This window comes from Protobothrops mucrosquamatus, unplaced genomic scaffold (assembly GCF_001527695.2).
Source record: "Protobothrops mucrosquamatus isolate PMUCROS unplaced genomic scaffold, P.Mucros_1.0 scaffold1501, whole genome shotgun sequence".
NCBI lineage: Eukaryota > Metazoa > Chordata > Lepidosauria > Squamata > Viperidae > Protobothrops > Protobothrops mucrosquamatus.
The window spans coordinates 136,847-160,441 of NW_015387675.1; the positions used below are offsets into that span (position 1 = coordinate 136,847).

The following is a 23,595-nucleotide window of genomic DNA, read 5'->3' on the forward strand; positions in this document are numbered from 1 at the left end:
GCACTTGGATTCATAATTCTCATAAATGCGAGACATAGTTGCAGGATCCATGTGCCATCTATAAAACATTTTATAAAAATTCTCACGTAGATTTTGAGCTTGCGTAAATTTCACATTTCTCACCCATATCAACTCCCAGGTATCCATAGATATTGTTTCTCCTATATTTTGAGCCCATTTAATCATACAATCTTTAACTTGGTTCTTTCCTTCCTGTTGCAGCAGAAAGAACAGTCAACTTCTCCCAACACTGTTTCTGAAACACTATAAATGGGAAGGTATGGCTCATATATTCCTCACTGACCTAGGACAGGTAGAGGCTTGTCAGTCTCTTTAGCAACTGCCTAAAATCAAATGTGATTTTTTCCCCCCTCCAAGCAAGATGTGCACAGATCTCTCTTTAGCAAAATTAACTGAGATGAATGGCTTTACAAGAATCCCAGTAATGGAACTAATTTCCATTTAGAAGCAACTTGTCGTCCACGTGTATGTTGAATTCTTTTCCTAGCAGCCTTCTTTGATTCAATAAGATTTCTTCATTGATAATGGGGAAGTCTGCAGCTGGTTGCTTTCACAATGGTTTCGAGAACTTTTATCAATTTGGAAACCATTCCCGAAAATATTTAGCAATGCCATGCGCTAATGAAGCAATGGCAGCTTTGAAGATAAGTAGGCCAAACTGACCTATAGAGCAGCTTCCTTAAATGAATCTAGTCTTTTTAGTGTGTGTTGAAACTCAAACTCCCAGAATTCCTCAGCAGCAAGGCTTTCTGGGATATGAAGTGCCAGCACATTTGGAACACATTAGATTGGAGACAGCTATTCTATCTATCTATATAAATAAAAATGTAAATGTTCGCTTGTTCAAAATCTTAAATCTCCGAAGGTTCTTCACCGATTGCTTTGAAATTTTGACACAACGTTGCATTCGAATACGCGCGTGTTTTTATATACCTACTATTATATAGATGTCACACCTGTGACAGGTAAAAACATGCAATTCCCAATTCGATTGGCGTTTGCAATCACCATCAACAAAGCTCAGGGCCAATCTTTAGAATTGTGCAGTTTAGATCTAGACACGGATTGCTTCTCACATAGACAATTATATGTTGCGTGTTCTAGAGTCGGCAAACCAGACAATCTCTATATCTGCACAGACAATGGAACAACAAAAAATATTGTATACCCACAAGCATTGTGAAATTAAACATATTACAAACGTGCGCTTTCTCTTTTCTTTCTTTTCCATTTAACCAGACTGAGCCACAGCAACGCGTGGCCGGGTACAGCTAGTATACAATAAACAGTTATTTTGCAGAACATGCATATATATGATTTCTTTGGCATGAATAAATGTTTAGAACTGACATTTTAAGAGAAACTGTCAACTTCAGCGACGAGAAATCTAAAGAGAACTGAACATGAGGCTTCCAGATCAATCAAACACTGATACGGGCACTAAGTTAAATGGTTTTGAAATCTCCTTTTTTCTTGGAAATAGCAAGGCCAAATTTAATGTTTGCTCTTTCCTGCCTATTCCAGTAATTCACCTGAGGCTAGTCCATGGGGAGGAGGGAGCATAACTGAGAAACACCACAGTTGAAGCCTCCAGTATAATCTCTTGCAGACTGGGCAGAGGTCATTTCCCCAGCTGGTTGAAAATTTCTACAGAAGGTGGTCCTGAAGATATCTAGTGCCCCAAAACTGCAAACTAGATGCAACATAACTGAAGTGGCTCTCACCCACCAGCATACGTGTAGCTACATTCTGTACCAACTAGTCCAGTGATGGCGAACCTTTTAGAGACCGAGTGCCCAAACTGCAACCCAAAACCCACTTATGCATCGTCGGGTGCTGGGTGGGTGTGGCCCATTGGCTGCGGTGGTAACGGCAGACTGGGTGGGACTAAAAAGTTCAATCAATCAATTCCAACTTTGCAAGATTTTTTTTCCCCGCGAGAAGTTGAAATTGACTGATTGATTGAACCTTTTTTTTTTTTTTGCACACGGCGGTGGAGGCCTAAAGCGAAAAGGTTTTATAAAACCCAGCTGAAGGCCTAGGACTGGGGCGACGGTGCACGTGCCCACAGAGAGGGCTCTGAGTGCTGCCTCTGGCATCCATGCCATAGGTTCGCCACCACTGAACTAGTCTCTGAACAGTCTTTTTTTAAAAAAAACAACAAGTTTTATTAATTTTCCATTTTTACAAAGCTTTGGGTATTTATTTATTTATTTATTTATTATTTAAATTTCTACCCCGCCCTTCTCCCAGCGGACTCAGGGCGGCTTACAGCCATTTAAAACAGGTACATAATACAAAAATACTAAATTTAAAATGTAGTTAAAATAGAATATTAATTATTGGCCTGTTCTTGTTAAAATTATTTTAAAACCAAATTAAGATAACCCTTAGGCCAGTCCTGCTAGCTTAAATAGCCATGTCTTGAGGGCGCGGCAGAAGGAGGGGAGATCCGGAATCACCCGGATCTCTGGGGGTAGTTCGTTCCATAGGGTGGGGGCTCCCACCGAGAAGGCCCTCCCCCTGGGGGTCGCCAGCCGGCACTGTCTGGCTGACGGCACCCTGAGGAGACCCTCTCTGTGGGAGCGTATCGGCCGATGAGAGGTAATCTGAGGCAGAAGGTGGTCTCGGAGATAACCAGGTCCGATGCCATGGAGCGCTTTAAAGATGATAATCAGCACCTTGAAGCGCACCCGGAAGGCCACCGGCAGCCAGTGCAGCTCGCGCAACAGCGGCGTTACATGGGAGNGAGGGAGCCAAAGTTTCGCCCCCTATAGTCAGCGACGGAGTCAGCTGACTATGCCGGGAGGCCGGCAACCACAGCCACTCAGTCTTGGAAGGGTTGAGCCTGAGTCTGTTTCTCCCCAGGAAGCAACATGGTGGTTGGGTAATACATAGCCCAATAACTCGCTTATCCATACATATATCCGTTTACATCATCAAACATTTCCTCTCTGTTTCCCTTAATTATTATACCAAATTCAGATTAATACATTGCTAGTTATAACTCAATCATTTAAAACATTTATCAACAACTTTTAACTTATATATCTCCAGATCCTGTCTTTAACTTTTATCTAAATTTCAATTACAATATTCCAGTTGGCTTAATGTCCATAGTATTTAAGTTTTGGATAACCCACGGTTCCTTTAGTTCATTACAAAATAATTATCATGTCTAAAATACACTTATTATTTATTCAAATAAATTCTTGGTTTATTTCACAATCATATTCTACTTCTCATTCTAATATCATCGCTTACTCATAAAATAACCTTTATCCTCTAAATCCATCTTCTATTTTATAATTCAAAACTATTATTTTAGTAACTAATTTGTTTCCCTTATAAATATAAATCCTGAACAGTCTTCAAAGGCAGTCCCATGTACAGCACATTACAGTAATCTATCCTAAAAGGACAAGAGTTACTGTTGCCACTCTTCTCACCCAGGAAACTTCATTACTAATTTACCTCAGAATCTAACTATTCTCCAAGGACAGGACAGTATCAGACAGATTTAAAATTGGTTGCTCAAGACTGAAACTGCTACGTAGCATTAAACAAGGCTGGGTGACACTATCAGAAGTTTGCTGTCAGACCTTTTGCTTAGTATGCCTGAGATTCAACTAAGATCAAGGTGCAGATTCCAGTGTGACATTACCAGTTGGACTCTAATTATAGGAATGTTATTAGAACTGGAATATTCATTATTGCCCAAATGTGTGATTGAACACACAAGGAACTTGTCTCCAGTGCCTAAGCTCTCAGTGTACATACAATCAACAAAGTGATAAGTCATAAATCATAAATCATAAAATACAATCATAAATCCTAACTATGTGAAATGAAGGTGGCATTTGCATTCTTAATAGGGCAGTTTAAGTTATAAGCAATAAATGGTTGGGTAATCTTATGTGGAAATACAATTTTATGACTCAGGAACTTAATGTAGAAAAGGAACAAACAAAAAAAAAACCCAGGATATTCAAGAGCATAACTTCTCTTGCAAGATTTCTGCCATCTGCTTAGATCATCTGGGAAGGGCCACCTCCATGATAGCTGACGATAATAAATAGCTGGTTTATTGGGTTCTATTTCTCTATGATAGGATGGCTGATATTAAATTCGCTTCCCATAGGACTGCCTTCCATGCTAGCTTTTCAGAAGGCTTGCACAATAGACGTTATTTTTCAACTGGCCTTTAACAAGGTCAAGTTGTGGCATGTTTGATTTGCGTTTGTGCCATTTTAAACAGCATTTTAATGATAATTTCATTTTATTGTGAGATCTGTGGATTTTAATATGCTTGATTCACGTATACCATCTTGGTAGTGAAAAGGGCCCAGAAATCTAGCCCCAATCAATAAACAATGCCACATTTGCCAAGCATGATTAGAATCACAAATTTTACTGGAAATTTTCTAAGTCGAGATTAGAAGAGATTGAGTGGCCCTTGTCAGCTCAACGTAGCACATGTACTCAGTTCAGAGATTTCTAGTCCAACAAACACAGAGTCTACATGCAAGTAAAGGAGGCAATAACCCTCCAATCTAATATTTCATAGCCCTCAAAGCCAATTAGGAACTAAGAGGAGGATGCTGTCAATTCTGCCAGGTGGGCCAGGCCAAGAACAGGTGTCACATAGGAGCCCTGCTTCCAGGAGTTATCTAGTTTACAAAAACATAACACCCCCCCCCAAAAAAAAAAAAAATGCCCAGGACATTCTGTCTGGAATTGAAGTCTCCAGATGCACTTGTAGACAAGGATATCTGATAAGAGCTTGAAAGAAACAAAGTTTAATTGACCACAGACAAGGTAAGAGAAGTTTCAAGTTTACAGTTGTAATGGAATGCGTGGGTGACCTTGAGAAAAAGGGAGAAGGAAACAATCAAGAGAAGAGAAGCAGGAGCCCCCGATGACTAAACAGTTGGAGAAAGAAGCTAAGGAAGGAAACACCCTAATGGAGTAAGCAGTTGAAAGTAGAGGGTGTGTAAGTTGCAAGGCTTGCAAGATTCTATTAATGTAGCCTTCCAGTAAAGTAGATTTAGCCCAGGGGTGTCAAACTCAATTTCATTGAGGGCCGCATTAGCATTGCGGTTGCCCTTGGGGGGCTGGGTGGGTGTGGCCTACTGGGTGGGCGTGGATGGAGTGGGTGTGGCCTACTGGGTGGGCATGGCCAGCTCTACATCGTTTGCGTCAAGGGTGCCTGTGGGGGGCTGGGCAGGTGTGGGACAGATCTGAGGGTCTCTGGCAGAAGGGGGTGAGACCGGGGCAAGCGCCAAGGCATGGTCCATTTCTTCATTCCTCACAAAGGGTGACACCTCCCCAGTATGCACCCAGGGGATGGGGCCGACACGGCAGGGGCTGGTTCCTCGCTGTTTCCAGACGGCCTTGTGGAGCTAAGACTGAATGCGTTTCAGCATAGATGGGCACCACAAAATTGTACATTGGCTCCCGGCCGGCCTGGGCCAGGGCCAAGGCAGTGGGGGCGTTCCCTCACTGTTTCCAGGATGGCTTCATGGGCCACTGTTTCCAGGATGGCTTCGCGGGCCGCATCCGGCCTCCAGGCCTTGTGTTTGACATGTCTGATTTGGCCCATCTAGTTGTGTTCCCTGTGTAGTTTACCCAAGAGGACTGACAACCTCAGAGATCTTTCCTATCCACAGTTTGAATTCTATTCCTTGGTGGTTGCTTGTAAAATAATCTTCTGCTTTATGCAAAACCTGTATGAGAGGTTTTCCAAGTAATGCAAGGGTAAGGTAACTGCAAAAGGGGGAATGTTGAGCTTTGAAGGCATGGGGTTTGAGTACAAACAACATCCAAAGGGAGAAAGTGGTGGCGCGGAAGGTGGTACGCATAGCAGCTTTCTCTGCACGTACTTGTGGTAAAACAAAGCCTTCTGCCACACTTGATACACGACCAGCATTGTTGCAAAAGCGCACATACAGTCTTCTTTAAGCAAAAGCATTTTAAGACCAGAAATTATACTGCACCATGAAAACGTCTTATAAAATTAAGTAGTTACTTGGATTTTTTTTTTCAATTAGGCAGTGATTTATACAAAGAAACTAACAAAACAAAGGATATTACAAGGCTAGACAGACAAAGACACAAAACATTATTTAAAATAATAATAATAATAATAATAATAATAATAATAATAATAATAATAATAATAATAATAATAATAATAATAATAATAATAATAATAGGAACATTATCAAAAGGTCCGAAAGTTGTTTCTTATTTTCCATATATCATTAAGAGCTGTCAAATGATACCTTTTGGGATTAAAATAATATAATCCACCCAAACTTGATAAAAGTACAGTTCTTCCCTCAGGAAGTTCATTATTTTAGGTTTGTAAGGTGAAAGTTTTATATGATCTGAAGAGAAATCAGAGTATGATAAAGCCCCAATAGCTGAGCGAATGTGTACATGTGGCTGTGGGGAAGCTGAAGATATCTCAACTTCGCTATTGTGCTACAAGTTCTACAGGGATATCAGATCAATGTATTTTCTCCCTCTATTAGAGAGATTTCTAGGGAGATCAGATAATTTCTACACTGAGCCATCTCCTTCAGGATTCAAATCCAGCCACCACTCATGCAGCTGCAATGATAATAAGGAAAAGAATCCTAAAGAACTAAAGTAAAACTTGTTTACTACTTTGCTTAGTTATTTTCCAATAATTTCTAGAGAATGTATTTATTTTAATGTTTAACTTTTGTGCTGGTCTGTGATCGTAATAAAGATTGATTCTGATTCTAAGTCTAATAAAGCAACTTTCCTAATAAAGGTATTTAATCCACAAATGACTTGTTAAATGTTCAAGGAATTTCCAACATTGAATAATAATTACCTTTGCTGCCAAAAATAAGCAGTCCGGTCCTTACTTTTAAATGAAACATGTCATTTAGATCAGGACTATGCACTACAAGAGACACAAAGCTGCCATAAAAACGGGCATCACATCTCCACTCAGTGCCTGCCAACAACCTATAGATTCTGATTGTCTGTCTGTTTATCTATATCTATTGTGGACAATGGGTTTGCTTAATGACCACCACAAAAAAGGTACAGTCACAAGGAAAAATGAAAATTTACCAACTGAAGAAACATTAAGAAAAATTTAGAGCGTGCAGAAATGGACAGATTGACTTTAAAGATAAAAGAGAAAGAAGATTCAGTGTACTTTAGAACATGGGATAATTTCTATCAATGGCTAGAAACACAACTTAGAGAGAAAGGAATGTGATATGTAACTTTGAATATATATTAGTAAGAAGAAGACTATCGAGCGATTAATCAACATATTGTTTATGATAATTAACTATTATCTATTATTTCTTGTTAAACACATGAACCCAGACATTATGCTGCTTGCTAAATATTGAGTATGTTATTTGGAAAAACCCCAACCCCAATCCCAACCCCACCTCATTCCTAACCCTATAAAAACTAATAAAATTTATACCAAAAAAAAGGTGCAGTCACATGATGAACCGCATGACATGCTACAATAATTCTGGGCTCAATTAAGGTCATAAATTGGGAGGCAGGGTGGCCTAGTGGCGAAGACGCTTGCCTCCCCCTCGGACGATAGTGTCTGTTTCTCCCTTAGGGTGCAAAGAAAAAATTTCTGCTGCAAATTCCATGTGGTGTCAGGAAAGGCATTTGGCCAGTAAACGCTCAGTTCTATCCAGATGCCCGATTCTATGCCAAATTAAGGGATTACAGGGTCGTAAAAAGGGAGTTAATTAAGGTCATAAGCCTGCAGTTTGATTTTTTCCAGATTTCTGGCTGTGTCTTTCTGAAGTGTCAGCCTCTGGTAGGGGAGAAATCAACACGTTGACTTGAGACTCAAGTGAATTTGCTGTGAAACATTCATTGCCAACATAAACACAGAACCCCACTCTGTAAGTTTTATAGTCACATATACAGATGGCAGTTTCTGAACATTAATCACTAGCGTTTGGTACTTGCGAAAAATTAGATTTTCTGCTGAAACAATGCACTACTGATCAATCCTATGACAGCCACCTTCCAGAGACACATTTAGGAAACAAATTATCCTGTGTTTGTTTTGGGTTTGGAAAAAACACAAAACTCCACAGAAACTGAAACACTTGTAAGTGGTTTACAACGTTACCGATGTCTGTATCCAAGAGCTGTCAAAGGAAACATATATCTGAAACATGTAACTAAGAGAGGTCAGATTCCAGGAATGGTGACTCTACTTCTTCTAAAACAGGGGTCTTCAAACTTGGCCCTTTTATGACTTGTGGACTTCAACTTCCAGAATTCCTCAGCCAGGCACCCTGGCTGAGGAATTCTGGGAGCTGAAGTCCACAAGTCATAAAAGGGCCAAGTTTGAAGACCCCTGTTCTAAAATTTCACGTCCAACAGACCGTCCAGAGTGAAAAACCAAGGTAGGAGATGTGGTCCTCTCTACCTTGAGCTATCTTCAAAAGGACTTTTCATACAGAAGCCATAAGCTTCTGGTCTCTCATGCTGAAGCCAGCCAGAAACGAAGATCCCTTCAGAAATTACTGATTGGATGTCAGCCTGTTCTTCTGTTCTGGCCAGCATGATGATGGCCACGTGTTTCACCAAACTGCAGTTATCCCGAGCAACAATTGTTGGAATCCCTTGGGTCTTCACCCCTCCCCAGAAAAGCAAACAGCGGTTCCTTTCCTTTCCATTGGTATCTGTTGTTTCATCTTCATCCTGTTCAAAGTACAGCTAGTCCAGGGGTAGGCAACCTTGGCTCTTTTATGACTGGTGGACTTCAACTCCCAGAATTCTTGAGCCAGCATGGCTCAGCTTGGAAACCTCTCCCTTTCCCCTCAGCATGGCTGGCTGAGGAATTCTGGGAGTTGAAGTCCACCAGTCATAAAAGAGCCAAGGTTGCCTACCCCTGAGCTAGTCTTACAACCATTTGTTCAGTGACCGTTCGAAGTTACGGCCCTGAAAAAGTGACTTAGGACCGTTTTTCAATCGGTTTACAACCGTGCTGCCTCCCCACGGTCATGTGATCAAAATTCAGATGCTTGGCAACTGGCATGTATTTATGACAGTTGCAGTTTCCCGGGGTCATGTGATCCCCTTTTGCGTCCTTCTGGTGAGCAAAGTCAATGGGGAAGCCAGATTAACTTAACAACCGTGTTACTAACTTAACAGTTGCAGTGATTCACTTAACAACTGTGGCAAGAAAGGTCGCAAAATGGTGCAAAAACCCCTTAACAACTATCTTGCTTAGTTAGCAATGAAAATTTTGGGCTCGGCTGTGGCCATGAGCTGAGGACAACCAGTATTCACGGGCAAGCCGGAACAATTTTAGGCGTATTCCTGATTTCTTGGGCTAAAAGGAAAAACTGGCTGCTAGGCTAGCCTTTCTCCAGTCCATGGTTGGAAGACACCTTCCTAACAGCCCTTCGAGATAGGCCAAGTGAGAAATTAGACCCCAAAGGAAATATTAGAGCTTTACTGTATTGATAAAGGCAATAATAACAAAATCTTGAAAGCCTGATGGGTGTTCCCCTTTCTCTTTTATACCAAAGAGAGTGGGGGCATGGCTACCTTGAGTCTCCTCGTCACATTTTCCTGTTTTCCTGGGCTAGAGTCGTGTTTTATTAATGGTGACCTCACATCCTCTTGACGTGCAGAGGGAACATTCCTGCCACAGCATGCAGCAGCCCCGTGGAGAGGAGGCAGCTGAAAAAGAGCAGGCAGAGAGTACCGTTTGAAGTTGGAAAGCAATACCTTTGATGCAGAGCAGAAAAGGAGGGAGGGGGGGCTCTGTGATAGGATGGGCAAGGTCCTATGTCCCTCTTCTCAAGGAAGTTAGTAGAGGGTCCTTACCAAGGGGGGAAGGCAAGAGCTTGTATACGCTCAAAACTAAGGTATAATTCAGGGGTAGTCAACCTTGGCTCTTTTATGACTTGTGGACTTCAATTTCCAGAATTCCTGAGCCAGCCATGCTGAGGGGAAAGGGAGAGGTTTCCAAGCTGAGCCAGGCTGGCTGAGGAATTCTGGGAGTTGAAGTCCACCAGTCATGAGGGGGCCATAGTTCCCCCATGCTGGCTCAGGAATTCTGGGAGTTGAAGTCCACGAGTCATAAAAGAGCCAAGGTTGACTACCCCTGGTATAATTCATTAAATCAAAATTGATCAAAATTAAAATTGATTTAGAGCCAGGGTAATATAATTTTAAACTGCAAAGAATTTCCTAACAGCCCTGTGAGATATTTGGGCTGAGGGAGAGGGACTTCCATCCACCCAGTGTTTTGTGCCTAAAGGACACCTAAAAATTACAGTCTCTTAGTTTCTAGCCTGGTGCTGTCACTACCACGTCACATTTGTTGAACTTTAAGCTGCCCAGAGTCATTGACTGAGATGGGTGATTATAAAAATTGAACAAGTGAACAAGAGACACTTGCAAGACTAATAGCTTTGTATCTTTCCCCCCTTCTCATACTCCAGTGAATGGGGGAGGCCTCTGTTGAGCTGCTTCTGAGTATTAACTTGTTGTTCTGGATCTTGTTGCTCTGGACCAGAGGTCTTCAAACTTGGGCCTTTTATGATTTGTGGACTTCAACTCCCAGAATTCCTCAGCCAGCGTGCCGGGCTGAGGAATTCTGGGAGTTGAAGTCCACAAGTCATAAAAGGGCCAAGTTTGAAGACCCCTGCTCTGGACTTTAAAAAACGTTTCTGCCCCTTTAGCCTAAGTAGTGGCTCTTGAATATCTTCATCCACGTTCCCTTCCTTACCCTCTATGCCTGCTCATATGTTACACTGTTATTGATATCAGTTTGGCTCTTAAGTTTAGTTTTTGCATTTGGCTGCTGAACAAAATAAAAAAAATAAAACTATTTCCTGCACGAAGCCAGGCCTAACAGAAGGCGTTCACTTTAAATCCACACTTGGATTCTTTTTCAGGGGTGGGGAACGATGGCCCTTTTATGACTTGTGGACTTCAACTCCCAGAATGCCTGAGCCAGCATGGGAGTTGAAGTCCACAAGTCCTAGAAGGGCCATTATTCTCCACCCCTCCTTTAAATAAAAAAAATATGCTTGGATAAGCATTCCAGAACAAGAGGTCACGCGGGGGAAATCAATAGCTTCTTATTCCGTTTTTCTTTCATCTAGTGAAAAATTATATACCCAGCCTTCCCCACCCCCACTAAAAACCTGTCTAGAATCTACTAAGTTAGAAAGATTGACATGCACCAAAAAATCTCTGATCCATCCCCGCAGAAACTTGCTGCTCTAAAAGCAGCATAAGATAAAGACGATTTATAACTTACTGAAAGTTATAAATTTATTTATAACTTTATAAAGTTATAAAGTTATTTACAACTTACTGGACGATTTATAACTTACTTTTTTTGTACAGCAAAAAAAAAAAAGATTATTCTCACAAAATACATATCAATGAATTGCCTTTGAATAGCAAGCTACTAATTAACAACTCAACTGAAGAGGAAGAAGAGACACACTTGGACCATGCCTTGGCACTTGCCCTGGTCCCACCCTCTTCTGCCAAAGACCCTCAGATCTGTCCCACTCCTGCCCAGGCCCCCACAGGCACCCTTGACGTGAACGATGTAGAGCTGGCCACACCCACCCAGTAGGCCACACCCACTCCATCCATGCCCACCCAGTAGGCCGCACCCACCCTGGCTACACCCACCTGGCCCCCTGAGGGCAACCGCAATGCTGATGTGGCCCTCAATGAAATTGAGTTTGACACCCCTGCCTTAATTAGCTATATTCTAAGTTTTTGCATTGGGGAAAAGGCTAGGGCCATTGGTAGCTGTCCTTAAAGGCAGCCTGCCTACATTTCCCAATTTTCTGCATGGCTTTTAATGGAAGAGTATGAGATACCAATATATTCTAAGTCAGGGGTCCACTACCGGGCCACAGCCTGTTCAGATCTGAGTGAGCATCCGCGCGTAACTCCACTTGTGCAGGTGCTGACGTACAAAGTTCCATTTGCGCTTGCAGCAGGCACTCACACTTACAGGTGCTCACATTTGCAGCAGGCACTTGCAACTCCGTTTGTGTGAGTGGCAGGTGCACGCACCTTCTGTTTGCGCACGCACCCGCCGGTCCGTCAAGCCGGAAAGGTTGGGGACCACTGTTCTAAGCCACAAGTTCATCATGCTCAGAACAAGGAGAACGAAGAAGTGTAGCTGAGGACTTCAGGTTATCATCTCTACAGCGCCGGCAGATGCTTTGAGGATTATTTATTTTATTTATTTATTCAACAAATTGATATGACCGTCCAACTCACACACTCGGGCAGCTTGTTAACATTAAAAATCCACTATCTAAAAAGCATACCCCCACACACACACAGAGACACACACCTGTTCTCAAGAGACCAATGGGGAAAAACTTTTTTTTTTTTTAAGACAATCCCTTTTGGCTGGGCAGGGTGAAAATTATATAGATCTTCAGGGCACCAGTCTGGGAAAGCTGATAATGTGCACATCCTGCCTTAAAATACAGGAACCCTATATCAGCATGCCTGGAAGAGGGGAAACACTTTGTTTTATGACCAGAAAAAACCATTATGTCCTGAAAATTCTGCCAGACCATTTTTGGCCAGTCACCTGACCTGAAACAGTCTTTTATTCTGGGTTTGGGAGAAAACAAAATCTAGGTGGAGTGATCAGGAACGGTTGGTGCACTTTGGCCCCTCCATCCTGTCCACAGCTTCTCCTGCAGCACATCCCACCAGCCCGTGTCCCCCCCCCACTTCCTTCCTCCCCACCCACCCCTGACATACTTTGGTTCCTTCCTTCATGCCCACCCCCCAGCCATTCAGCCCAGAACAAAGGAATTGCATTTGGACCCCCGCATAGCAAAAAACACTTAAAACACTCACATTTTTAACTAGTCTGGCACAATCATCCCAAACCTAGGTACATTTTGCACCTTCTTAAGATAGCTTCCATTTGATTCAGCACTGCCCTGCTTATGTTCGACTCAGTTCACTGTATGAAAACTCGTTCACAAATCAGCTCATACTTTTCTCACCTCGCAAGTCACAAGTATACAGATAGTCCTCAATGTACAGCCATTTGTTTAGCACAGGGGTAGGCAACCTTGGCTCTTTTATGACTCGTGGACTTCAACTCCCAGAATTCCTGAGCCAGCATGGCTCAGCTTGGAAACCTCTCCCTTTCCCCTCAGCGTGGCTGGCTCAGGAATTCTGGGAGTTGAAGTCCACGAGTCATAAAAGAGCCGAGGTTGCCTACCCCTGGTTTAGTAACTGTTCGAAGTTCAATGGCACGGGGGGGGGGGGGAATGACTTATGACTGTTTTTCTCACACCTATGAGCAGTGCAGGATCCCCAGGGCCTGTGATCCAAATTCAGAGGCTTGGCAACTGATTCATATTTAGGACAGTTGCAGCATTCCAGGGTCACGTGACGAGACCTTTGGAGACCTTCTGACAAGCAAAGTCAATGGGGAAGCCAGATTCGCTTAACAACCGTGTTACAACTGTGGTGATTCATTTAACAACGGTGGCAAGAGATTTTGGGCTCTATTGCGGTCGTAAGTCAAGGACTACCTGTGCCAGTTTGCCTAGTCATCATCCTAACCCCTGTTAATATTCCAACCAACTCCCTAAAATTGCACCACAGGTATAAATCCAAGGACAGGGCTGACTCAGACTCAGACCCTCCCTACTTTCCTACGCAGAGAAGCATTTCGTAACTTCTTTTTTTTTTTTTTTGAAATATACTTTATCTTTGTCCTGATGTTTCGCTTCCTTCCTTTGTTCCTTCCAATTGTTGAAAACTCTAAGTAGACTCTTTTCCTGTTTGTTTGCACAGCAGCCCTTCTAGTTCGGCAGCTGGAACAATAGGAAAAGATAAATACAAGTCATCAGATATAACTGTTCCTTTGAAAACATTAAGTTGAAAATGAGTGGATAAGATTCCTGCCTTGCCAACCGTTGGGAATTGCCCTGCATTATTGAAACTCAAGTACTTTGGCCACCTAATGAGAAGGAAGGACTCACTGGAGAAGAGCCTGATGCTGGGAAAGATGGAGGGCAAGAGAAGAAGGGGATGACAGAGAATGAGGTGGCTGGATGGAGTCACTGAAGCAGTAGGCGTGAGCGTAAATGGACTCCAGAAGATGGTAGAGGACAGGAAGGCCTGGAGGAACATTGTCCATGGGGTCGCGATGGGTCGGACATGACTTTGCAACTAACAACAACAACAAAGATGCTAGGACAGTGATGGCGAACCTATGGCACGCGTGCCAGAGGCAGCACTCAGAGCCCTCTCTGTGGGCACACCTGCCGCCGCCAGCTCGCGCAGGTCCATTAGGCCACTGCTGGCGCCCGGAGCAGCAGCCCCACCCAGCACAAAGGAGGTGAAGCAGCTGGCTAGCAAGCTCGAGCAGAGGTGGTAGACCATGCCCCCATGTGCTCGCTGGCCTCTGTGTGCGGGGGCTGATGGTGTCAGGCAGCAGCCCCCCCTGCCTCGCCTTGTCCCGCAGCAATGGTACCCCCACCCTATCCCCTGCCTCCTGCCCACTGCCCCACCCACCAGAGACCCTCTGGATTTCCCCCAATCCTGCCCAGCCCCACAGGCGTCCTCCCCACGAGCAACATCAAGGTGGTCACGCCCACCCCGGCCATGCCCACTCACTCTGCCGTGACCACCGCAGCCATGCCCACCCAGTGGGCCACTCCCACCCCCCTGAGGGCACCACAATGCTGATGCGGCCCGGGCCCTTTGCGATAAATAAGTGGGTTTTGGGTTGCGGTTTGGGCACTCGGTCTCTAAAAGGTTCGCCATCACTGTGCTAGCAGATGCTTGCATATCACCACATCTCGACTTCTGAGCCCCAACTTTGCAAGCAAAGGATGAGAAATATCAAAAGCAGTGAGCTTCTCCGTGGTAGAGCTATATTAACATCCGCATGTGACGTTCATTCCTTTGTAACCTACAAGGAAAAAGAAGAGATTTCCTTGCCCCATCCGCAAACGTCAGAGGCCTTTTGTCAATCCAACAAATTATTCGTTTTACCCTTATTGAACATTTACTGCCGTTCCCTATTTTACCCCCCTGACACTGGAATGTCAGGTGTTCTAATCCATTTTTACTATAGTTCTGGGGCAAGCTCGGTCTGACTAAAGCTGGAAAGATAAAGAACATCTGAAAAACAAGCCTGAGATGTCTCAGACCCGCTGATTAACCTCTCCATCGCATGTGGTTCAGAACATAGCAAAATGTGTCACAAAAGTCTACTGAGAAAGTTGTTTTATCCATGTCGGCTGGCCAATTAAGACGAGGCCCGACTGCTTCTTCCATACCAGCCTTACTGCTCCTGCAAGAATTATTTCCAAATGCCTGCATCAGAAAAACACAGAATTCACCCTCTGGGCACAAATAAACCACTGAACTCAAGCAGAGTAATTGGGAGATCTCAGTCTTCACCCATTTATCTATTTAGTGAGTCATCTCTCTCTAACGCACCCGCGTCTTATTCTGTTCCAGTCCCATAAGACTGTCACTGCAACGAATAAACGAGACTCATTTTTCTTTTTCATATCTATATTAAAGGTTTGGATTCTCTCCAGCACCTTCAAAGAAATGTTTAAGCCATATTCTGCAGGATACAGACATGTACAAAAAGAAGCAAAGTTATCTTTCTGTATAAACCCTCCCCCCATGAAGAAAGCCTCCAGAAGAAAATCCCACTTCTGTCTGAGTGCAGAAGTCAACTGTAGATCCTAACACTTGATCATGGAGGCCACCATCATCAATTCAATTGAAATTTCTGGTATCTGCAGAGGAGACTAACTCCATGAAGCCTGGCTGTGATTTGGACACTGCATACAGCAGGGTTTCTCAACCTTGGCAGCTTTAAGATGTGTGGACTTCAATTCCTAGAATTTCCCAGTCAGGAAAGCGTCAGGACAGTGATGAGGAGCCCAGGCAGGTAATCTTTGATTTACAACTATAATTGAGCCTAGAATGTCTGTTTCTTAAAGTTGCCAAGGTTGGACACCAACTTGATGCTGTCTGCCACATACCCTCCCTGCCCGGACCATCAGACTCACAAACAGGTAGTGCTAACTCCAGCAAAGCCTGGGACAACAGATATAAGGCTTGAGCATGTTGGGTGTTTTTTACAAGATCTGATCAAAATCATGAGAAAACCAGTACTCTGGATCTACCTGTAAGAATGAAGATGCCATCGTGATGTCTCACCTTCGATTTTATTCTGCTACCTTTGGATTTTCCTATATGGCCACCGTGTTGCCATTGATGAAGCACTTAGTCAAATAATAATAATAATCTATGTTTGCCATATGACATTTTGGGGCATTATGGATTCCCAAACGGAGACGTGTTCCGAGTTGGCTAGCCATGGTGTCCAAGGGATCCTAACTGAATCGACGTCTTTTTGGTTAGGTGGACTTTCAATTACTTTGGGACGTTCTCATAGCTGCCAGCCCAACCAGCTTTTTTCAGGAGGCTAGTGGTGCCGTAGGGACAATGTTTCTCCTGTACTGTGCATGAAAGCCACAGAGAACAAAAGAGATGGCTCCAAGTCTATTTGTTCACACATACGCACAAACGCATAGTTAAATCTGGTCTTTTGTTCCACCAGCATTCTCATCCTGTCTCTTTAAATGCTTGATGACAACATGCCATATAAAAGGAGGCCCTGTTAGGGTCAGACTCAGTTCTTCCCATACAAATCTCTGCTGACATCATTAATCATCAGGAACTGTAGCAGCCAGGAACAGGCTAATGCAATGCCCCCCTCTGTATGTTTGGTGACTACATCTCCCACTACAGCAAAGCCAATGGGAAGAGATTCTTGAAGTTTGAATTTATTGTTTTCAGCTACGTGAAACTGTCTACTCCTGCTACAGGAAAATAATAACTGCCAGAAGTCTGGATTTGAATGTAGCAAGAACCACTGGGACCAGCTGAGAAAGTTTTGGAAAAGGAGCGGGTTAAGATCTTTACAGGATTTTAAAATTCAAAAAGGAAAGCATTTTGGTCACAACATGGCTAATATAACAAGTCACTGAAAAGACGAAAAACTGGTTCATTGATGTTGACCTTCTGGGGGGATGCCAGGATGAGGAAAAGCAAATGGAGAAAAATATGAAACTCAGTGGAAAAAAGGAGAAAGGGGCGTCCTAGCCCCCCCCCCCGCCGGAGACTATAAAAGGTGACACTGAGGTGACCCTGGCTGGTGGATCAGAAGGAAGCAACATGAAACAGAGGGGCATGGAGAGTGCTGATCCATAGAGTAGTAGTAGTAGTAGTAGTAGTAGTAGTAGTAGTAGTAGTAGCAATAATAATAATAATAATAATAATAATAATAATAATAATAATAATAATAATAATAATAATAATAATAATAAAGTTGGAAGGGACCTTGGAGGTCATCTAGTCCAACCCCCTGCTCAGGCAGGAAACCCTATATCATTTGGCCTTTTTGGCAGCTGCATGACACTGCTGGCTCCTGTCTAAGGGATTGTCCACTAGGACTCCGAGATCCCTCTCACAGTTACTACTATTGAGCAAGGTACCCCCTATACTATACCTGTACATTTGGTTTGTCTTGCCTAAATGTAAAACCTTACTTTTTTCTCCATTGAATTCCATATTGTTAGATAGCACCCAGTATTGAAGTCTGTCCAGATTCAGCCTGTCTTCTGGAGTGTTGGCTATTGCTGCCAGCTTGGTGTCGTCTGCAAATTTGACGATCTCCCCATCTATCCCCTCGTCCAAATCATTGATGAAGATGTTGAAGAGCAGTGGCCGAGGGCTGGACGTGACTGAATGGCTGATGATGGCAATGGAACTTGCAGATCATAGCTGAACACTTATGGAAAAAGAAATCTGCTGTTGCACCAATCACGATTGAAGCCTTCAGAGCAATAGGACTCCTTTGATATTTAGAAAGTTTAAATTTACCAGACCTGAACACCCTAATTTTACCGTAACAACAACCAACACTGCTTAGATTAGCCTAATCCTCAGACGCTACCTGGTTAGGACGTTTATGTTTCCACCAGTCTGTGTATTAAATTGTAGATTACCCTTATAATAATAACATTGAGGCCAAAATGACATTTATTTTTGAGAAAACCTGAAGAACAAGTTTTTGTTCAGGTACAGGTTCTCCCTGGTTGTCATGGCACCAGCAAAAAAGAGCGTTCCTGTCCTTTAGGGCAGAGTTCCCCAATCGTTCCGGCTTTGCGGTCAGGTGTGTGTGGGGGGGAGGAGATGGTTCCACGTGAATGGCGTGCACACAGCTCCATTTGCAGAAGCAGTGTGCACTCGCATCTGCCGCTCACTTGAATGGAGTGTGTGCTTGCCCACTGCTTGTGCAAGTGAGGATGAATTCGTGCGTGCGTGCTCGCCGGCCATTTCCACAGCCCGGCTGTAAGCCTCTCAGGGCCCACTAGTGGCCTGTGGCCCACAGGTTGGGGGCCCCTGCTTTAGAGGTACTAGTAACTCTAAGTTGCTTTCCCCCATAAGTTTTCCCCTACTTGATCATGTCCCAGAAGTGCCAGGCAATTGGCTGAAAATTCTGGACTTCAGAGCCCATGCACTATACTGAAAAAACTATTCTATAACAGTGTTTCTTGACCTTGGCAATTTTCAGATGTGTGGACCACACATTAGAAAGTTGCTAAGATTGAGAAACACCAGCTTGTAAATTAGGGATGAATTCACCTGCCTGAGTCACCTGGAGCTTTGCATTTTCTGGGCAGACCCTTCTGGCTCTCTGAATGCTAGAAACAGCTCCAGATTAATAATCCACCCACCTCCAACTAGGGCAGGGGTAGGCAACCTTGGCTCTTTTATGACTCGTGGACTTCAACTCCCAGAATCCCTGAGCCAGCATGGCTCAGCTTGGAAACCTCTCCCTTTCCCCTCAGCATGGCTGGCTCAGGAATTCTGGGAGTTGAAGTCCACGAGTCATAAAAGAGCCAAGGTTGCCCTACCCCTGAACTAGGGGGTCATAACTTATAACTTGGTTTTCCCCTTTTTCATGAAGGTCATACTAACAGCATATTGCAAAGAGTAGAAATTTAATTGGAGAAAAGAGATCAGTTTGGAAAAAAAGGGGCAGAGAATTCAGGAGTCCCATATGTCAAGCTGGATGCAATCCAATCTGAATTTTAATGACCATTCAGGATTTTTGCCCTATCAATTTCAATCATTGTATGCTACTTCAGTTCCCTTGGTCTCAATTGCCTCTCCAGTGAAATTTCAACCTCTGCAATATTTTTCTCTTACCATCCCAGCTGAGGTTACTTTTTGGCAGCTATTCTGCCTTATTTCGTCCACTTAAAAGCTTGTTGGGATTCTTTTAGGTCTGTTCTACGGAAACAGGAGAAATGTTGAAGGGCTGTGCTTTGTGAACGGGACAGCTCGCGAGTAGAGGGGAATAGAAACATACCCATGGCAGAAGCTGGGATAAAAATAAAGTGTAGATACAGAAGAAGGCTCTTTGAAAAGCCAGAAAGTAAAGGGAAAGAATGAAACCTAGGTAATAGTTACCAGAAAGAAATCTTGTAGCATATAAGTATAAATCAAAAGAAGGAAAGGCAATTACAGTGATACTACAGCTGTGTCTTTAGTTGAGGGCAAGTGAGCAAACCTGCAAAATGCAAATGTCATGTCCTGTTCCAGTTTAGTTTCTGGTCAAATAAATTCTGAATTTTCAGTATCGTTTCAAAAAAAAACAAAACCCCAGTCACTTGTTTCACCAGAAAAGGAGATGCAAAGGAAGAAAACAGTAAGAATCTTAGGCTGTTATAAGATGCATAAAGTTTGGAACTACAACTGCCACAAACCATGCCTGCTCTGGATCCTAATGGTGCTTTTGATCCCAAATATCTGGAAGGCATCAGACTGCATATTCCTATTCTACTATATCACCTTCAAATCTTGGGAAAATTATTATTCGAGCATGAAAACCCAAAGATTTAAAGAATAGAAAAGATAGATAACTACTAGTTAAGTAGGTAGGTAGGTAGATTAAAGATAGAAAACTAGAAAAGGGAATTGTTTTATAACCAGAGTTAATCAATGAAAAAGATTGATTAACTGATTGGTGCAGGGGTTAAAAGCACTAAATGAGAGACCAGGAGACTGTCAGCTGCCCTGTTGTCCTGCCACAGCCTGGGCAGGTCACTTTGGGCCAGTCCCACTCACTCAATCTTCCTATCAAGGCAATGGCTGAAAAATGTTGCCGAGAGAACTGCTGAGACTTTTGTCCACGTAGTCACCAAGAATCAAGACCGACTTGAAGGAGATGAGAAGTGATGAAAGAGCAAGAAATCAATAGATGGCGACAGATATAAAAAGGAGGCAGGAAAAAAAAAAAAACTACACGTAAAGGAATATGCACATCTTTTCTTGGTATGTTATAGCAAGCTTTATAGAGGCAGTCCTTACCACAATTTAACCCAAACTTTCCACACTAAGCAAGACAGCTGTTAAGTGAGTCTTGCCCAATATTATGACCTTTCTCATCCCAGTTGTTAAGTGAATCACTGCAGTTGTTAAGTTAGTAACGTGGTTGTTAAGAGAATCTGGCTTCCCCATTGACTTTGCTTGTGAGGAGGTGATCACAGGACCCCCAGGGACACTGCCACCGTCACAAATATGAGCCAGTTGCCAAGTGGCCGAATTTTGATCCCGTGACCCTGGGGTTGCTGCAACAGTCATGAAAAATGGTCATAAGTCACATTCTCGGTGCCACTGTAACTTCGAACATTCACTAAATGAACGGTTGTAAGTCGAGGAATGATGGCCAAACTATAATAAAGGCAAGCACAATATGGAAGAATGACCACAAGCTTCTATCGCAGGCACGCCTCGGAGATATTGTGGGTTTACTTCCCGACCAAAATAAAGCGAAGAATGCAATAAAGTAAGTCTGACAACTGTTTTGGTTTCCCAGGGCATATAAAAGGTATATTTATGCTATACTGCCATCTATTATGTATGTCAATAGCATTATGCTTCAACAAAGTACATAACTTAATTACAAAAGAAATACTTTTTTGCTAAAAAATACTAATCATTTGAACCTTCAGCAAGTCATAATCTCTGGCCAGTGGAGAGTCTTGTGTGTGTGTGTGTGTGTATGTATGTATGTATGTATGTATGTATGTGTATATATATATTTGCAGGGAGCAATAAAACTGAGATATGCTTGTACTTCAGAAACACTTTGCCAACCACTTCAAAATGTCAACAATTACAGGCGACAACTCTAAATTGCACCCTCAGTAGAACCTGTCTTTGGGAATACAGGGGGAAGGATACACTAAATACCCACAGCATAGATTGCATGTGGAATCAATTAAGGTGCCTATCCAAATACCGTAAGGATATATTTAGCCTGTGTCATACACGTTAATTACTAAAATCCCAACGTGCATACTTACCCACAATTGTACACTCTAGTCTGCCATCCCCATAATTTCCATGTATACTTAGGAAGCACAAAGAAAACTATCAAACAGAAGCATTTGAGAAAAAAAATAGATTAGGAGACTTCTGGGCAAGGCTTTCAAAGGAATGGTGTCCTATCTCTTTCTTTTTTTTAGAGAATCCTATGGAGATTTATTTAGAGTCCACATCACCATCTGCTTGCAACTCTCTTCCCACCATCACCTTTTATTTTCTTACCCAAAGAACCACAACAACACAGAAATCAATTAAGATGGATATGAAGCAGAATACATTTTGACAAGCAACACCGTCAGAAGCTGCCCTTCCCCAGTCGTCCAAATTAATGTTGAACTTATTTAAAGACCAACACACTACCACGGCAGAACCCACATCAAACAGCCCACATAAAACGGCAGAACCAAGTAACGGAAGAGGTTTTGCAAAAGCCCTGAACGAGAATATTGTAGCGGCCGATTCAATCCGGGCTGGGTTTTAGTGCCTCGAACCGAGAAACCACACTGGTGAAAAAAAACCTCCCTGACGAACATAAACCAATGTGCGGGGAAGGGAACCCCTGCAAACTAAGCCCCCCCCCCTTCAAAGGCATTCATGCATACACACACACGCACACAGGTGGTGTGTGCACCCAGTTGTGCTCTGCTCCACGAACCAACGTGCCCACGGCTTCCCCCCAAATCACGCCCGCCAACCGCAGCGGGGGGCTCTGCGGAGCAGGCGAGGGGCGAACCGGCCGAGCCTGGAACTTCCCCGAAAGAGGCGCGGCGGGCTGGGCGAGAGGCGGCCGGACGCCCCCAGCAAGGGCCTCGGGAGGGGCTGCCGGCCCGACTCACCTCCTTGATCTTCAGCCGCCGGGCGCGGGTGTCGGGCTCCTCGGTGCCGCCGCCTCTGCTGCCGCCCAGCAGCGGGTGGCGGAGGCGCTGCCGGAACGCCGCGTAGTCGAATCGGAACGGGGCGCGCGTCTGCTGCAAGGGGGGCGCCGAGGCGCTTTGCTCGCCGGGCGGGAGGCGCGGCGGGCGGGTCCGTCGGGAGGCCGGATCCGAGTGCGCGCCGGGCGGGAGCTCGGCGGGGTCCCGGAGGCGGCGGGAGAGCGGCTGCGGCGGCGGCGCGGGCGGGCTGGCGTTGGCGGGCAGGTGGCGGGCCAGGCCGGCTCCCGGCGGGGGGCTGCGGGGCGCTTCCAGCTCGGCTCCGCCGCGGCGGGGCAAGAAGAGGCGCTTGACGCGGGAGTTGTCGGGCAGCAAGAAGAGGGCGCCGAAGCAGAGCGTGAGCAGGCCCGAGAGGAAGAGCAGGAAAAGGAACCTCTGCGGCAGCCGCAGCGCCGACGGCGGCCAGCCCGGCCACTTCCGCGGCAGCAGCAGCATGGGCGCTCCGCGAGAGCCGTCCAAGGGGCCGGAGGGCCGCCACGCAGCAGGCACCAGGCGCCCCAGACGAGGCGGACGGCTCTTCCGAAGCCGACGGAAGAACCTCACCGGAGCCGCTTTTATCCCCGTCTCGGGCTTTGCGAGCGTCCCGGTGCTCGGCGACTTCAGCCGCGGCTAGTTAGTTTGACGCGTGTCGTCTCCCGTTCGTCTGAACGCGCCGCGCAATCGCCAGATCCAGCCACGAGCGCGTACGGACGGAGAAGAAGTTCTCGCCGCCCCGGAGAAGCGGCTCCGCCGACTGGATGAGAAGTTGAGGAGTTGTCGGGTGAGATGCTCCGAGGGAGAGGGCGGGGAGGGGCGAGTCCTCTTCCTCCTCCTCCTCCTCTTCCCCTCCCTCCGCTTTGCAGGCACTTTGCTTTTCTTCGGGGGCCCGGAATGCCTCTCCCTGCCCGGAACCTACAGCCGAAGCATCGCCGTCATGCGATCGAGACCCCGGCCGGATAGAGGCAGGGCGGGGGGGTCGGAGCGTCTCCCTCTGGCTGCGCCTCCCTTTCCTCCTCGGCCCGTCCCCACCGCTGCTAGCGGGCGCCGGGGGAGCCGCTCTCCGGCCGCTCGGGGCTCAGAGCCGGATCGTCGGCGGGTTCATGATGCAGCATTTCTGGAGGAAGGAAGAGCCGGAGCTGCTCGCTCAGCGCCAGGGGTCGGGGCGTGCCGCCTGGCG

At 44.9% G+C, this 23,595-nt stretch overlaps 1 protein-coding gene across 1 annotated transcript in view; it reads right to left on the bottom strand.

The window, feature by feature from the left end:
- Positions 1-22,874, bottom strand: part of LOC107293110 (mannosyl-oligosaccharide 1,2-alpha-mannosidase IC-like) — a gene marked incomplete at its 3' end in the record, with an annotated part of 155,791 nt that extends 132,917 nt beyond the window's left edge. The window contains exon 1 of the mRNA XM_015822246.1: positions 22,347-22,874. Within this exon, the coding sequence (XP_015677732.1) occupies positions 22,347-22,874 (528 nt within the window). The remainder of the gene's footprint in view (positions 1-22,346) is intronic.
- Positions 22,875-23,595: the final 721 nt, after the last annotated feature.